General features: G+C 40.8%; 1 protein-coding gene across 5 annotated transcripts in view; it reads left to right on the top strand.

The window, feature by feature from the left end:
- atp8a1 (ATPase phospholipid transporting 8A1) overlaps window positions 1-17,391 on the top strand; it is a 94,607-nt gene that overhangs the window by 29,018 nt on the left and 48,198 nt on the right. The window contains exons 7-17 of one of the 5 annotated variants that reach the window (XM_034543099.1): window positions 391-464; window positions 1,919-1,988; window positions 2,141-2,268; window positions 3,085-3,196; window positions 3,547-3,712; window positions 4,070-4,075; window positions 6,773-6,900; window positions 7,854-7,931; window positions 8,032-8,120; window positions 12,062-12,106; window positions 14,538-14,610. In XM_034543099.1, the coding sequence (XP_034398990.1) occupies window positions 391-464; window positions 1,919-1,988; window positions 2,141-2,268; window positions 3,085-3,196; window positions 3,547-3,712; window positions 4,070-4,075; window positions 6,773-6,900; window positions 7,854-7,931; window positions 8,032-8,120; window positions 12,062-12,106; window positions 14,538-14,610 (969 nt within the window). The remainder of the gene's footprint in view (window positions 1-390; window positions 465-1,918; window positions 1,989-2,140; window positions 2,269-3,084; window positions 3,197-3,546; window positions 3,713-4,069; window positions 4,076-6,772; window positions 6,901-7,853; window positions 7,932-8,031; window positions 8,121-12,061; window positions 12,107-14,537; window positions 14,611-17,391) is intronic. The other 4 variants (XM_034543100.1, XM_034543101.1, XM_034543104.1 and 1 more) reach the window with 4 other exon arrangements.

Below are 17,391 nucleotides of genomic sequence, written 5' to 3'. Positions count from 1 at the left end.
TACAAATTCATCACAATTCTTTTGGGGAGATTTTTCTAAAAACAAAATGTCTTCTACAAGTTCAATCCCAACGTACCGCATTTTTGTTCTGCATATTGTTTTAATTCAAAATGCAACACCTCTGAGTAATTCTTTCATCAACTTTACCATGTGATGTTTTTCTTACTGGTTTTGTGTAAAGGGGAACAGATGACCCTCTGATCACACACACTGACCATTGTGCTCTTCTCATTTATCTCTCCCCTTATGTCTGTCCGTCTGTCTTTTTTGATCTCTCCATCCCTCCCTTTTTTTTTTTTAATACCTCATCTCCTATTCCTATCCTGCTGTGCGAACAACTGCCACGCCTCCTCTCTCGCCCCCTGCTGGTGTGTGGTTGGTAATAATCAGTTGGCTGTCGGGGAAGTAGTCAGAGCTGCAAATGGGGATCACCTCCCGGCTGACCTCGTCATACTGTCGTCCAGGTCAGGAAACGAGCAACACGACCAAACAAACAGCGATGGGAGAGACGGGGGCCGTGTGCACCAACTGGGACGAAGCGTTTTAGCTCTTCTCTCACTCCCGACACAAATGATGAATAGCTTATTTCACACTCTTGAGGAAGGAAGGGGCCGCGGAGGATTCTGGCAAAACACAGATATTGTCACAGTGCCACAGTCAATGAAATCCGGTCCCTTTCTACTTTTACGCTCTACATTATGGTTTGCCAGCCATATTATTGGCCGCTTATACAGTCATTTTATTATGTGGTATTGTTTTCTTCCACCATAACTTCGGAACTTTCAATGTTTGGTTGAAACATCTAACGCTGCTCAGAGTGAATGGAGACATCATGAATTACATCCAGCACAGGAGCACATGCTCCTCCTTTCAGATGTGTTGTTATTGGGTGTGACTTTAGTTCCAACAAGTTTGCCCCTCTCCATGCCTTGTTTGGCACCCTGAATGCATCAGGTTAATTGAATGTGTCTGTTTGCATGCAGTAATTTTCCAAGATGTGAAGTTAAAAAGCATCTTGGAATTATGCTCACTACCTTTTGGTTCGAGCTTAAGTGTAGTTCAGGAATTCACAATCTGTATTAAAGCAGTATTTTGTTCTTTTTAAGAATAACGCCACGTTTAAGTATTGACTTACTTCCTGGCCATCTCTTTCCATAAAATAAATCTCTCATGTGATGGCTAATAGCAGCTGATTCCAAACGTATCATTAATTGTGCTTGGGCTTCAGGGCCCAGATATCTTTTTGATTTTCCCTTCCACCCTGTGTGTGTTTGGACAAGCCTTCAGTGTGAATACATCACCCCATGAAAAGAGTAGCTAACCAGCGACCCGGCTCACCTCAAGCCCCAGCATGCTCTCGCTCTCTGTCCCCGTGCCCAGAGTCCATCAGAGACCCATTTGTCTGCTCTGTTTGTTGTGCTCGGCATGCCTTCTCGCTCGGATGTCCCTTCTCTCTGTGGGGTTTCTCCCTCTCACTCCCTTGGCCGTGTAGTTTAGACATTTAAACTCCGCTGTAGCTGCAAACACGAATGCTTCATCTGTCTTAAGGACATTTACTGTTAGTGGTTAACTTAGTGGTTAGTGAGTAACAGACTCAGTAGAACGTTGTAGTTGTATTTTGTCTCTGATTGGCGTTTAGGCCGATGTGCAGCATCGTGGTTTGCAGAGATCTAATTGGACATTATTATTCTATTGTAGACCCTTTTTTTTAATAATGATATTTAGTTTATTAATATTTGAGACTGAAATTCACATTGAAAGTGCTATATTATTATTATTATTAGTAAATTATCATTATCATTTTGCTTATTAGTATACAATATCATATATAATTATAGTCATATAAAATAATGAACAGTATATGAATGAATAGCAGTTGTCATATTATTTTACTCTATATCCTCTCCCTCCACTACAGTGAACCACAGGGTATGTGCTACATCGAAACATCGAACTTGGATGGAGAAACGAACCTGAAAATCCGACAGGTGATTGTCTTTTATTATTCTTTCTCCATACAAGTTACTGTCCGTACAATGGGAACTGAGAGGAAACTTCTGCAAGTCTCTCAACACAAATTTGATAAAAACAACAACAATGCTATATGATGCCATAATGTTGCTTTGGATGACATCAACAGGGTCTCCAAATGACCGCTGAAATAAAGGACATCGACAGCCTGATGCGTCTCTCTGGGCGGATGGAGTGCGAGAGCCCGAACCGCCATCTGTACGAGTTTGTTGGGAACATCCGCCTGGATGGACACAGGTGGGCTCCGTGCCGGGCTCTCTGCCCATCTCACCAACTCAATAGTCCATTAGCCAGGAGCAAAGCCAGGACCTGTGCATTATGAGGTTTCAGGGATTATTAAATCTTTCTCCTGAATAAATGGAAGCACCTGCCTCAGTTAAATTTAATTAGATATTTGTTTGGAAGCTCTGCCATTGTCGAGAAAATGCATTATATGCTGTATGCCTGCTTTTATGATGTTAGGTTTTGATTATAGGAGTTGGGGGACAATAAAGCTGTCCTGCATGAGCATTGTTACCAATCGTTTTCACAAGTAAATCCATTATTCATTTTTACCAGCACACAATGTAATAAATCTCACCCTTGAGGCTTGGATGCATGTCAGTTTAAACGCTACTGTTACAACTTGTTTTGGGACCAGTCTTCTTACTATTTAAAGTACGTATTATCTGATTTATAAGTGAGTGTTTTATAAATATTTATGTGAAAAAGCATCACAAAATACTAATATTCTAGTTTGTGGTGTTATGTAATGTCCATTTGATAAAAGATTATTTAGTGTTGTAATATTGATTTGTGGTTATTGTTAGTATTGACATATTTATCAATAAGGAATCTGACTGGTTTATGTAAAATCTGCGATCGAATCCGAGGTTTTTAGTGAAGTGTTTTTAACAAATGTCTTTCGATCCAAAATAAAATAATAGATTGTCTAATGAGTCAGCCATTACTGTCTCACAAGTTGGACCAACTTGTGAAACACTATTACTGGCCTGTTTTTCTGTGGGGGAAATATGGAGAATGTACTAATGGCAGTGACGCTTCTGACTCCAGTACAATGCCACTGGGTCCAGACCAGATCTTACTGAGAGGAGCCCAGCTGAGGAACACTCAGTGGATTCATGGTGTGGTGGTCTACACTGGACATGACACAAAGCTCATGCAGGTAAAGCACATTTCCACAATATTTGTTTTTTTACAGTTACAAAACTGAGTTAAAACAAAAAGCTCAATCTATTGAACTGGTAAAGTAATAATGACATTTTATATACTTAATTCCTTTTTTAAATCTTTTATTTAGTGTGCTGTTTTACTTTTTTATTCAACCAAATCTGTTCACCAACAAATAACATCCAGTATTTAAAACTGTATGTCACAGTTTCAGACATTTAAACTTTTAAGCAGCTGATCATGTTTCATCTTGTTGTTGTTGTTGTTGTCGGAGCACAGCATCACCTTTCGTCATACTTCTTCATTTTTGGATCCACTGCAACCTTTTTGTCCTCTGTTACCCAGAATTCCACTCGGCCTCCTCTGAAGCTGTCCAACGTGGAGCGTATCACCAACTTTCAGATCCTTGTGCTGTTTGGCTGCCTGCTGGCCATCTCTCTGGTTTGCTCCATTGGCCAAACCATCTGGAAGTACCAGTACGGCAATGATGCCTGGTACATGGATCTCAACTGTAAGAGTCTCAACAGCCCACGCTGCACCTCTTATTCCACATATTTTGTCTCACTTGTCCATATCAGCTTATTTCTTTGTCATTTTAAGTTCCTAAATGCTGGTATGTGTTGTGTCGTTTTTATGTTGCCTCAGTTAAACTATGTTTCGCATTACAAGTGAAATATGTGGCAATGTGGGAATAAGTGAATTCCCTGTTAACTGAGAAAAGACAGCTGTGACATGCATAGATGTGTTGTGAATGAGTTTGAGTGGAAAAAAAGAAATGGTTGAATATCACTGCGCTGCTGTACTTTTTTGTTCCTTTCTAATGTTCTGTTTGATTTTGTTGTTTTCTTTGTTGTCGTTTTTTTAACAGCTCCAGGTAACAACCATTTAAAAGCCTTGGCCATCCGTGAATGACCTTCCCTTACTAACCCTTTACTGAAGCTCTGCCTTTGCTAAGCAAATGAAGCCCCCTACCCTCGCCCCCTATACGGTTGCCCTACTTTGTATGGGCCCATGCCATGGACAAGCACATACCAGGGATCCAACAATAGGTTTTTCCCCTCCAGCTCTCTTATACTTTCGTCTAGTTATTTTCAGTGCCTGATGCACACAGTGTCTCACTTTTCCTCCATTTTTTTTTTTGCCACGTTAAACACTTTGCAGTTCCCAAGCTTCAGACCCTCATCTTATTTTTTTTGTCCTCAATTCTTTACAATAAATGAATAGCAGAATTTGCTTTGACTGCCTGGGGATGAGGTTGTACTCAGGAAGCTTTTCATAGCAGGAAGCTTGTACGTGTTTATTGCTCGAACACAACATGTGGTGCAACCCAAGGGGCAAGAGCTGGCATTTTCTAAATGCCTGTGCCGCCTTCTTTTCTTGTGTGTTTTTTCATTTTTTTTTTTCAAAGGACAGACAGAGAGTAAAGGGAGGGAGGGCAAGAGGTGAAAACCCATTTAGTTTTTTTTTTTTTTTACACGTGTTCTCAAGCCCATAGAGAAAATTGTAGGTACTATTACAGACATTAACAAAAAAATATGGTCTGCTCTTTTTTTCCGTGGTCTATTGTGATGAAGCTCTGAACCTGGTATGCAAAGTGATTATCGTGACACTCTGGCCATTACTCTGTACCCCGATAGGCCTTTGTAGGAGAGGTTGTGCCCTAGTCAATCTAAGCTTGCACTACGACTTACACTGTCCCTTTTCTAGGAAACCTTGCATTGGCTTCTATTGGTTTTGAAAGGGTTTCAACGTTGCCGTCAGTGGCATTAAAACCCACATCTAAAAGACCCTATATCACACTGATGGGAGTGTAAGTCATAAGGCAGACGTCCATCTTGAGACTGATTGTACTTCCATAAGGAGTTGTTGAGACTCTGTCCAGTGCATATTATCCAACCAGTGACAAAAGAGAGAGGTGGGGAGATTGTCAAATCTTACTTACGAGACTATATTTTCCTAAATTATTGTAACTTCACTCACTTACCAACATTTGGAAGCTAAATGCAGACAGGAACAGAAGAGTCAACGTTAGCCCGCTACGCTTCACACAGGCTGTATGTGACTGCGATTATGCATGCCTGGTGAGTAACTCATTTGACTTTGACCCGCTGCAGAGTGCTGACACAGGTCATCCCCAGCATTAAGCCTATACATTCTGATAACCTAACTTAATGCAGATTGAACACAAAAATTGTCATTTGTTATGCATCTGCGCCACCTGCTACTGTTTACTCAGTCAGTTTATGTAGGTAGCTGTGCATTGATCACCATATCATTGACTTTCTGCTGACTATCTCTGTTAGTAAACTGCTGATGTGTTATCGGACGGCATGATTACGGGTTGTTTTTTTTTGGTCCTCCTTTTGCTTTTGAGCATCATGTCGAGGAGGTGTGGTCTTCTCACTGTAATGTACATGTACCACACCAAATAAAATATTTCATTCAATGAATTGTTAAACAATAATAATTCACAGTCTGACTCCTGCAACAACTTGCTTTAAATTCATCGTAAAATATATTTGTATGATGCTTGGTTAGAACATCTTGTATTCATATTACGCCTACATTACAGTGACATATATTTAAGAGAAGGCATCTGGTGTACTTTTGCACTTGTGTGACTGGTGCATGTCCTGGTTTGCTATGGTTTGATTTGTATTATTTTAGTGACTCTACTGATCCAACACCGTATCCCGGTCTCATCTGATGGCAGACAACTTGCTTAACATTACATAACAAGCTGGCTACTAGAAATTAGTGACATGAGTTGATGTAGTGATCATCATTATCACCCAAACTTTTTTGCTGGCATAATCCACCCCCTCTTTTCCACTCCTTGTTGGTTGAGAATGTGCTATGGACTGAATCTCCCTCCTTTGTCTTGAGAGCATCCAATACGTTTGTGTGTCGTCCCCCCGTCCCCCCCCCACTTCTGAAAAAAGTATTCCCTCCTCTATGTGTTGTTGTAGCAGTAGCTTCCATTCTGCCATCCAGTTTTTTGTTTTGCAATCGTTCTGTCATGGGGAAGGGCTGTCCCTCTCAACCGCAATGCTAAGATCAAGGCTTGGGTTAAGGAAGGTAACATTTGCACCTCCTGCAAGCTGAGGAAAGGTAAATCACATCCCTCCTGTTTTCATGTTTGGTGTCAGTGGGGTTTACATGTTGATCCTTGCCAATTGTTTGGGGCTCTGGGGGGGGGGACCGACCAGCACCATTTTGCATAGTGCTTTGTGGAATTCATTGCCTGGATCATGCTGGATGCCAAGGCTGCTGCTGTGACACTAATGACATTCAAGATACTTCAGTCCCTGTTCGCTACTTTGAATCTTTGGGACATTAAATTGGACTTTTAATCGGTTGAATCGTAAGAGGATGAGGTTGGGTGGAAGAAATGGTTAATTCCAGCTAATGCATGACGTTTGCCCAAAACATTCTCTGGATTGGGATAAAGTTGATCATTGGCTGGAAGTAGCTTTGGGCATTTTCATTTAACAAACGGATATTTATGAACCGGCACTGATGAGTCTGCTTTGTATCACTTCCTTCTGTCCAAAACTCGTCCCCTGATTAGATGGCGGGGCGGCTAACTTTGGCCTCAACTTCCTCACCTTCATCATCCTGTTCAACAACCTGATCCCCATCAGTCTCCTGGTCACACTGGAGGTTATCAAGTTCATCCAAGCCTTTTTCATCAACTGGGTGAGTTTAGGCAATTCACTGAACTAAACTCACTGATAGATGCAGTATTTTCAAATCAGGTGTGTCTTTAAAGCGGAAATTTAAGTGCATGCATTCTTAAAGCAGACAGACCTGCAGCAGAGTATAAATAGAGTTATATTATTGGAGGCTGTCAAAAACAAATTTTAGTGAAGAAAATGTGTGCAATACAGTTAATCTCTACATAAACAAAGTGAGGTGGGTGTGGCCGTTTAAACATGGTGTATTATAGTCCAGTTAAAGCTGCTATAAAGTGTGTGAAGGGAGTTGCTCTTGGTGATGAACCAGAGAATTAACACCAGACTCTGAGGTTTCATTCAGCTCCTCAGAGTTCCTTTCACGTCTTTTTTTAAATTTTATCATTGCTGATAAAAATGGTAGAGACCAAAACAGAGCTAAAAGAAGAGTGCTTATTGAACTTATATTGGTCAGTTAACATACATATTGACATCTGTAAAAACCACTGCAAAGCCAAAACACTCAGAAACCTTACTGACGTGAGATATCTGAGGTGAGCAACCAGAATATTTTGTTCTAATATGTTTCGCAACTAGGTCAACCCCACCAAATATCTGATCTTACGAAACGCACTGGTTTTTTTTGTTTGTTTTTTTGCCTGAAGTTATTCTGAGCCCCTTTTTATTCATTATATTTTAAATAAAAATCCTAGCCAGGAATATTTAGCAACATTTAGGGCAGCTCTCGGTAGGCCTCTCTTTCAGCAGCCCCAGTTGGTTCAGTGCTTTCTAGAGAGGAAATAAGATTGGGCCGAGTGTTTCCTTTTTTTTTTTTTTTTTTTTTTTTTTTAGGGGGGGGGGGGGGGGGGGGGTGTCATTTTTTATTTCACTGCTGCTGTAAAGTTTAATTTGTATTGTTCCCAAAGATGTTGAGTCTTTAGTGAATTCCCACTTACAGTTTGTTGTTATTGGTTTCAGGACACTGATATGCTCTATGAGCCCACAAACACACCTGCCATGGCTCGCACCTCCAACCTGAATGAAGAACTCGGCCAGGTAAACTCAAATAATACTTAACATTATGCTAATCTTTACTTACAAGGTACATCTCTGCTTCGAAATGACACGTTTACCCATTCTGACTCTACCCATACAGGTGAAATACATTTTCACTGATAAGACGGGGACCCTCACCTGCAACGTGATGCAGTTCAAGAAGTGCACCGTCGCTGGAGTGGCCTACGGGTAACGTTCCCTGTTCCCCTCTTTGCATCCTCTACCGTTGCTTCCCCATCACCTTCATTAAATGCAGAGTGTGCATCACAGTACAGCTGGCGTCTCTCGCTCTCCTCCCTCGCCTTCTCATTAGCAGCTGCATCGGTGCTCCTCTCAACATAAACTATAAATATAAGGCCGACATTTGCAAGCAAAGGCACTTTACTCTCTACTTCGTAGGCTTATGTCCATCGTTTGTCATGTTGGAGGTCATGTGTTTTTGAAAAACTGGCAATACATTTCACTATTTTCCCTACAAGGTCCAAAGCTTGACACAAGAATATTTGCAGCTTACCGTATCTTCTTGTAAATGTAGGGATTTAGTCAGAATTCGCTGTCCGCATGAATTAACTTTTTTCCTCAGCTCCACTGACACAAAAGCATATTCTATTACATTTTAACATTTTATAAAATCAGCACTTAATGTTATTTTCCCCTGAATATACTCTTCATTTTAGTGCATAGATAATTAGCCTCTGTGGATGCAAAACAAGTGGGAGAGCAGATCTTCACAGAACCAAAGCAAGTGCAGGCGTGACAGTACATGATTAATCCCATTAGGATTCAATTAAAAGCTTGATTGATGTGCAGCCGAAGGACAAAAGAGAGTATTTTATCTGGAGTTTTCTGTACCAACGCTCAGATATGATTGCCAGCCCCGACATCTCATTGTCAATCCCTGTGTCACAAACATAAATCCCCTTCAAGTAGTGATAATGTTCATGTTGATGATGTGATACCTACAGGATCATTGTAGGTATATATTAATATATATATATATATTTATTAATATATTACTATGGCTGATTAAAGGCACAGGTGTCATTTTTGGGGTGTTTTTGGCTCCAGAATATCCTTTTCTTTATTAAATTGGGCCAAGCCTGCTGGTCGTCAGGGACAGACGCTCCTCCCTGCAAAGACTGAAGTTTGGCAGCAGTCTCTCTCTCCGTCATCCCAAGTAGAGATGTTTTCCTTTGATTCTCTGAAACGCCCTCTTATGCAACTGATACATATGGATGAGTGTTTCATAGCAGGTTATAATGAGGCTGGGCTGTTTTGATGATGCTATCATTTGGCCTGCTTCTCTTCCTCTTCCTCGTTTTCTGGGTTATCAAAATAAGAGTTTGAAGGGTTAGAATCTAAAACAGTTTACAGTGCAGGTCATTGTTCTGCATTTCTAATTCACTTGACAATAACAATGTTAACTGTAGCGCTATAACTATGGATCCATTTTAATTAATTTGACTTAATTTCTCCCTTCCCTCAAAATGTGTTGTACAGTTGTCACAGAGCACTGATGTCTTTAAGGATGTGTTGGGTGTTGACACTAGTTAGTGTCAAATTTAATCAGTTTTTATTGAGTTCATGATGCATCAATGACGCATCACATATTAATAGCAATTAGTGTTTTAGAGGCCCAAATGATCTGTACTCCTCTTATTTATCATGCTGTGGAACGGGTTGGTGTTACTACAACATCTGTACAAGTTCTTAATTAGGTTGAGGCTGTTGAGGTGATGATTGTTGCATTTTCCCCAACAGTTTAAACGTCTTGAATCTGTTTTGCACGTTGTTGTAAACGGCCTGAGTTTGATGACTGGTACTTCCTTCCTGTCCTCACAGTAGATGTCGGGTTTGACCCCATCCAGTCTGCTCTCTTATGTTTATCATGAAATATGGATGCAAGTGGTTGTGAGACAATTTGATTCAACTCAAAATTCTCTGTCAATAACATGTCTCTACCTCTGATATGTGAATACTTCTTCAACACTGATTTCAATGTTAAAAGGATGGATTTCAAAATATCTGACTCTACTAAAAATTAGTAATTGATTACATTTCATATTTTAATACAAATCCATATGAGTAGCACTTTCTCTGTGGCATGACTTGTAATTTGGTGCCAGCACACACACAAAGTCCCCCATTCCACCGCCGCCTGCATGTGTTCCTCACCATAAATCAAGTGCTGCTGTAATTAATAAAGCCGACCCCAAGGGTGTCGACATTAATTAATTCCACTGGATTGGAGTCCAAATCTCATGGAGAGACACTGTTTAGGCTAGAAAGGCTCCCAGAATCCTGCTGGGTGTTTATTAGTTTGGAGTTGAGTGAAAGCATGTTTGTTTTAAATGTACTTAACGGACAGAAAATAGAACCATACATTTTTATTTTATTTTAAAGGCGATTTGTGATTGTAAAGTGTACATTGGATGTACGCTGGATACAGTTGTTACATTCGTCTAATACTGCACATCAGACGGATTGGTTCGTTGTTTATGGAGATAACCACAATGTTGCCCTACTGAAGGTGCAAGAGTGAACGGGCTCACAGCAGGAATCAAACCGAGTCGGACAAAAAAAATGGAGAGCCATCGTGTTCAGTGGAGCATGTCGTGTGGTCGGCTCCCCTCCGTACAGTTAACAAAACGCTGCACTGCAGTTAGTCTGCCAGAGCAGAGATGTCAAAATAATTTGTTGCCTCATTTTTGAGCAGTGTGCACTCTGACCACATTTAGTTTCAAACATTGTCGTTTTCATGGCGGCTTTCTTTGGTGGCCTTTTAAAAATAAACACAGATTGCTCACGTTCAGCTGTTCAGTTGCAGCTGTAGTTGCTGCTGTTGCCTGATGACGACGAACGAGCGCGGACGACTATGAAGATTATTCTAAAACATTCATAATATACATCCAGTTTGTTTCTGGCTTTCTCATTTTCCCCCTCTCATCTAATTTGTTGAAATTTCTCCTAACACGGTTGGCCAAACATCCTCGTGTAATATCTTTTAATGTATTACATCCCCAGTTATATTAGCTGGCGTGACCACGGGTCGGCACTCAGCCGCTCATGTTTCCATGTGTGATGAGGTTGATCCAGCCTTGAAGTGATGGGGTTCCTTAACAACAACAGAAAACCGGAAGAGTTTTATTCATATGTTTTTTTGCAAATTTAAGACTCAATAATCTATATATAAAAAGTTGTTTAAAAAAAAAAAAAACCTGAATATTACCCTTTTTCCCCAGCTCTGTAGTCCTTATTATTATTATTATTATTATTATTATTATTATTATTATTATTACACATCAGCACCACTGAAATATGCTATTAAAGACAAAAGTGTAAAAACAAGTTATATGCTGGAGTAATTTTCTGCTACATTTACGAAGGTTTATACACATTTCTTTTGGTACAATTCAACAACCAAGATATGATATCAATGTTAATAATGCATTTAATTTATATAGCACTTTTCAAGGTACTCAAAGACACTTTACATAACATATTTAAAACATCCTAAAAGCTATACAATACAATTAACTACAATTACAATAAAAACAATAAATGAAAACAATAAGAACATAGAGCACACAATCACACACTAAGAGCAGTTATGAACAGGTGGGTTGTGATTTGAATATGGAAAGGTCAGTGCAGTCTTGGATGGGTTTGGGCAGAGAGTTCCAGAGGGAGGGGGCAGATATAGAGAAGGCTCTGTCACCCCACATCCGGTGCTTGGTCCCATGTGGGATGGACAGGAGGTCATCAGAGGAGCGGAGTTAGTATAGCTTCTCTAAATGTTATGGGTTTATTAGCTGTAGAAATGTGTTGATATTTTTACATTAGAATAGTCACATTAGCAGTTTCCCCCTCCTTTACAGTCTTTGTGCTAAGCTAACCTAGCATACAGTCATGGGAGTTTAATTCTCAAATAAATAGAGGACCCGCTGTAATCACTGCTCACCACCTAACTACAACATCTCAGCTGCTGTCCTCCCCGGCATCCGACCTATCATACTCTAACAACTGCTATCCCATAAACAAACCCATCTTGAATCCAATCGTGGCGTCTGTCCATTCACAGAACATGTTAACGATAGACTCTGTCAACAAGGTAATCTTTTCTCCAACAGCCACGTCCCTGAGGCTGAGGAGGGTAGTTTTGCAGAGGACGACTGGTAAGATGACTCGGTGTGAAATGGTGATGGTTTTTTTTTGGTTTTTCCCCCCCCGCTTCTGTGACGTAGTCGTGCTGCCTTGCCTTGTGGAAAATCGTGACTTTGAACACAATACCTTTTTAATGTGCGTTTGCTGTTGTTTTTCTTTGTGCGTTGAGTACACTTTGGACGTGTTGTATGTGATTGTGACTCTTGATTCTCTGCATATCCGTACGGCCCTAAACAAATGTTCTACTATATGTTGACAGTACGAGAATTCTTCTTGAATTCTGAGTGGTGATGTTTTGGCACTTGTACATTCAGCAAGTTTGAAAGACCAAGCCTTTAGTGTCTGTTGTGGAGGTTGAAGATCTCTCTCTCTCTCTCTCTCACACACACACACACACACACACACACACACACACACACACACACACACACACCTAACAGTCCTTCTGAGATCCATCTGTTACAGTGTTGAGATCTGCAGTAACAGCATGGGTGTGTCTCTTCCATCTTGCATGGGGGATTGGGGCCTGTTTGTTATTGCTTAATGTGCCGAATTCTTGAATCTTGCTGCTTTTAAAGGAAGTTTCCAGCTTCTATTAGGGCATGTCTCTTTTTGTGTTTTTTCTCTCTCACTGAATCAACTGAGTTAGCCTAACAATAGATATAAAACAAAAACAACAAAACAAAAGCAGCAATGGATAGGGCTTCATCCCATGGTTCCCTTTTTGAATGGAGGTTAAATTAAAAGCCCATCTCATTCCAGGGTCAAACACTGAATTTAGTATTTCCAGGACAGCCTGTGTGTCAAAGGTTTGCTCAGGAACCAGTCTCCAGCTATTGACTGTGAACAGCCAGCCCCCTTGTTCCCATAGTGACAGGAACTCTGTGTGCAGGCAGATAATCAATAACGGGCCGTCCTCCACGCCCAGCCCCCGTGCCTCTGACATTCATCAAGACAACCGGTGTAGCGGACTACGCTGCGGTAGAGAAAAGCTTTGGGCTTCCTTCCCGGTCTCAAGGATAGAAACAGTAATAATGACTCCATAGATTTTCTTTCAAAACGTACTGTAGTTTTTCAGTCTAGGCAGACTTTTTTTTTTTTTATCCATTTAGTTTTATTAATTCACATGAATGCACAAGGCTCTATAAATATATCTCAAACATATATCTTAATAAAGCCTGCAAGTGTGATACATTTCCCTAACCTGCAGTGCATCCACGGAGGTGCGACGCAATATTGGCTCCAGTTCTGCTGTGTGACGGCCTCCATATGTTTTCACCCATATTTCTTTTATCCAAAACCTCAATTTGCGGCGCAGTGGATGGGAGTTTTGCTGTTTGGCTCTTAGGAATCCGAACTGTGCATCCTGTGGGATGAGAAAGACTTATGGTTGGTAACGGCGGCATCTTTAACATATCTATCAAGCCCCTGTGCCACGGACTATCTGCTGATCTAAAGGGCTCTATTTATCACAGAATGGTGAATCGATCCCTGCTGGACCGCCAGAGAGCTGGTAGCTCCATACAAAATAAAACGCATCTTTACCTTTTTTATCAATGAAAATGTCTTCTCTGCCGATCCACAATCTTGTTTTTGCAATTCAGCATGTTTTTCTGTTGTTGCTAAAAAAAAAAAATCCTAATGGAATTAAATATATTTAATTATTTTGCATCTTGCCAGTAACAAAATGCATTTGTGGAACAAGAATGAGAGACTAATTGTGTTTCCAATAATTTCTTCGGGTTTTGCTTTGATTAGTGTGAGTATATACTGTAAGATATGTTTTCTTTTAGCTGCTTCTGAGAGCATGGACTGAATCCCAAACAGTAATATTGGACGTCACGTTAATAGAGCTCAGGGGACCTGCATGTGCATTCGTCTGCATTGCAGTTGATACTTTCCTTAACTAATGTCAATACTGTTGCTGTGTCCGTCCCCAGTTTCAGATCTGCTTTGTGGTGCCAGTCTCAGCAAATATTAGTCGATTAATTGGTTATTTGTTGGCAACTATTTTGACGATGGATAAAGCGTTTCCATCATGCTAAACATCCACTGGTTCCAGCTTTAGATTTGATACTTTTCTTGTCACATATTTTAGTTTGTGTGCCATTGTTTGCCAGGAGTGGTATATGATTTATTAGAGAGCATTTGTTTTAAATGTGATAGGAAATCATTGTGTATTCTATGCAGGCTAATTTTTACTGTTGGTACATAAGAACGACTTTTGTCATGCTTATCATTGTCATCGGACATAAGAAGAAAGTTGTACTTTCATGTGAACTCCTTTTGTCCTCAGCGTTGTTGTCAGAATATGCTCTGATGATCATGCAGATTAGATATATGTTCTTTACTAATCGATGACAACATGTTCTGGTTGGGCTGTCGGTAGTATCACGTATTACAAAGTGTCTTTATGACTTCTCCCTTCTCTCTTCTTTCCAGCCACAGCACACACTCATCGGAAGAGGAGGGATTTAATGACTCAAGCTTACTGGAAAACCTCCAAAGTAATCACGTAAGTAATGTCTGGGTTCCTCGCCACTGGCCCACAGAGAAGGCTGCCTTTTAGGACAAAACTAAGAGGAATTCTGATTCTATTTGTATGTGGTTGTTTGAGGTTTTCTTGCCATTTTAAGCGGTTCTTGAGGATGTGGTAGACTTGTCAAAAAGCTGTGATGTTTCAGGGCATGTTTTTGGGGTTGTTTTGTTTGGATCGAAGTCCGACGTTTTGACAGCCACATTGACTGTATTCACTTTAATAACTTTAATAAAGTTAAGTTAAAATCTTGCTGAAGGATAAATATTTATCCAGTTTACAGGAAATGGCCTAATTTGCTCATTTTGACCGGATGAAGACAGAAAACTGAACTGCCGCAGAGTGATTGCATTAGTGTGAATTTCCGGATATGAAGATTGCCCAAAAAGTACATAAGAAAATGAAAGTAGTTGTGCCTTTGTCTCAAAATCTGGACATGTGTTTGGAATCGGTCACAGGACTTCAGAGGGAGCCGTAAAGGCCACCTGTGGTAATGGAACGGGTGAAAGCTGTGATTGATTGGCTGGTTGAGTCACTCGGCTGCAGAACAGCGTGGGGGAGGCAGAATGTCACATCTAATTACGGAGAGCAGCGCCGCCCAGGGAAAGTAGTAATCCCACTGTGATGTTTGCTTTGTTATGACAGCAGAATCTCTCCACACATTGAGTTTGTCTAGGATCTGCTTTAGTTCCTTATTGATAGCCCCGTGCCCACTGCTCATTATAGTGGCGAACCAGCCGCTGTTTAGAAACCACAGTCGCTCTAAATCTCTGGTAATGATTTTTTTTTTAATGATTTATCTGTTGTGTTGTAGTTGCATTCATGATTAGTTGACGTTGGATGTCTCCACAACGTTGTGAGCCATAGTTTTTCCTTCTCCTTGGTCACCTTTTTGTTATGTGACGAGACTCCCCTCATGATGTGTGCGCGTCGTGTATTTTGAAAGTTTTTAAATGTATTACAGGATAACTCTCAACAATGGCACTGCTAATACATTTGGGAAATGCGCATATTTGCTAGATGATATGATCAGTCCACTTTCACGTTTGCTTGGTCAACATGAAGATACAGCCAGCAGCCGCTAAGCTTGACATAAAGACTGAAAACAGGGCTCTTACCAAAGGTAACAGAATCCACCGTGCGTGCTGAGGCCCACTATCTAACACATTATGTCTCATTTATATAATCTGTACAAAACGTGAAACGACATGTGGGTTCACGAGGGGTCATTTCTGGACTATTTCTTGATCCGGCGCTGTGACTTCCTGAAGTCTCTGCTGTCTTACAGTGAAGAGTCCAGGAAGTCACAAGCTAGCTGTTTCCTCTTGTTGTTAGACTTCGTGCTAAGCTAAGCTAACTGGCTGCTGGCTGTGACTTCATATTTACTGCACAGACATGAGGGAGGTTTTGATCTCCTCATCAGCACCAAAGAGTATTTGTTTAATTTAAAAAAAAAAAATGTTGATCTGACGTTAACCTTCAAGCCATCAGTGCTTCCCTCACTCTTGTATGACGCATAGATGCTAAATGAAACGATACATTTCATTTAACACCTTATGTTCAAACACTTTGTCCTTATGGCCATCAGGATGCTTCCTACTTAAACATTACTAATCCTTATCATTAACAACACGTTTGCGTCGCTGCAGGCTATTTGTGGGTGTAGTGTTGATACAGTGTTGAGGGGGATAGCACTGCTGACAAAAATAAACATCCCCTCTGGTGTTCTTCATGTTCTCTTGAGTCACTGGACATGTTCTCCGCCTGCAGAGCCTCCGCAGCCCTCGTTGGTGTTTGTTTGCGCGCTCGCTCTGCTCCAGTTTCTTTTTGACCCTTCAATTTTTTCCACACTGGCCACGTCTGAAGTGATGAGTGTCCGTCACTGTTGTCGTAACACAGATTACCCAGGAGTCAGTGGGGGCGATAGCTGGCAGCTCGGTATTAGCTGTCACTTCTAATTGTGCCATCAGAGCAAAGCTCACAATGTGCCCTGTACTCTCTGCATAGGTTTCCAGCACCCTGGATAGCAAACGCGAGTTTATATGTCTATGCTTGTGAGGACCCTCATTGACATAATGCATCCCTGAGCTTAGACCATCAACATAATCTCAGGAATAATTTGACACATTTGGAAATATTTTAACTTATTCTTGCCGATAGTTGAATGATATTATTCCGTTGAATATAAAGCTGGTGCCAGGAGATGATTAGTTATAAGGGATCTGCCGACCCGAATATGTAAAGCTATTAAAAGTGAACTGTTCCTTGGCTCTGTGTCTTTGGGGAGTCTTGTCTTGACCGTTAACTTGCCATGCAATTGACAAAAATGATATGCCCAACCCCATCACAACCGAAACATAATTCTAACCGTTATAGGCCTTTTTGAATAAATCCGGTTACCAAGTTTAAAACCTCACAGCCAAATGTTGCCAAAATGTCAAAAAGTGTCCTTACTCGGTGTCGGAAGCTCTACTGGCTCCTCACGAAGATATAAATGTAAGAGCACACACCTGCATACATACACACATACACACACGCACTGACATGTCCTTCAGAGGATACCTGTCAACCCAGACCAGATTAGCATGCTGCTAGGAGGCAGAGCGGCTCTCACAGCCACCTGGACTGTAATAGACTCTGTACTTTCATTTACAAGAGGCCCTTTGATTTGCCCTGCTCCCTCCATTCATTCTCTCCTTTGTTCCCTGTTAGATGTCTCTCATCAGAGTTGCCATGGCCAACAGATAGAGATCTGCTGTA

This window comes from Cyclopterus lumpus, chromosome 10 (genome assembly GCF_009769545.1).
Source record: "Cyclopterus lumpus isolate fCycLum1 chromosome 10, fCycLum1.pri, whole genome shotgun sequence".
NCBI lineage: Eukaryota > Metazoa > Chordata > Actinopteri > Perciformes > Cyclopteridae > Cyclopterus > Cyclopterus lumpus.
This window is presented reverse-complemented; position numbering and strand designations above follow the sequence as displayed.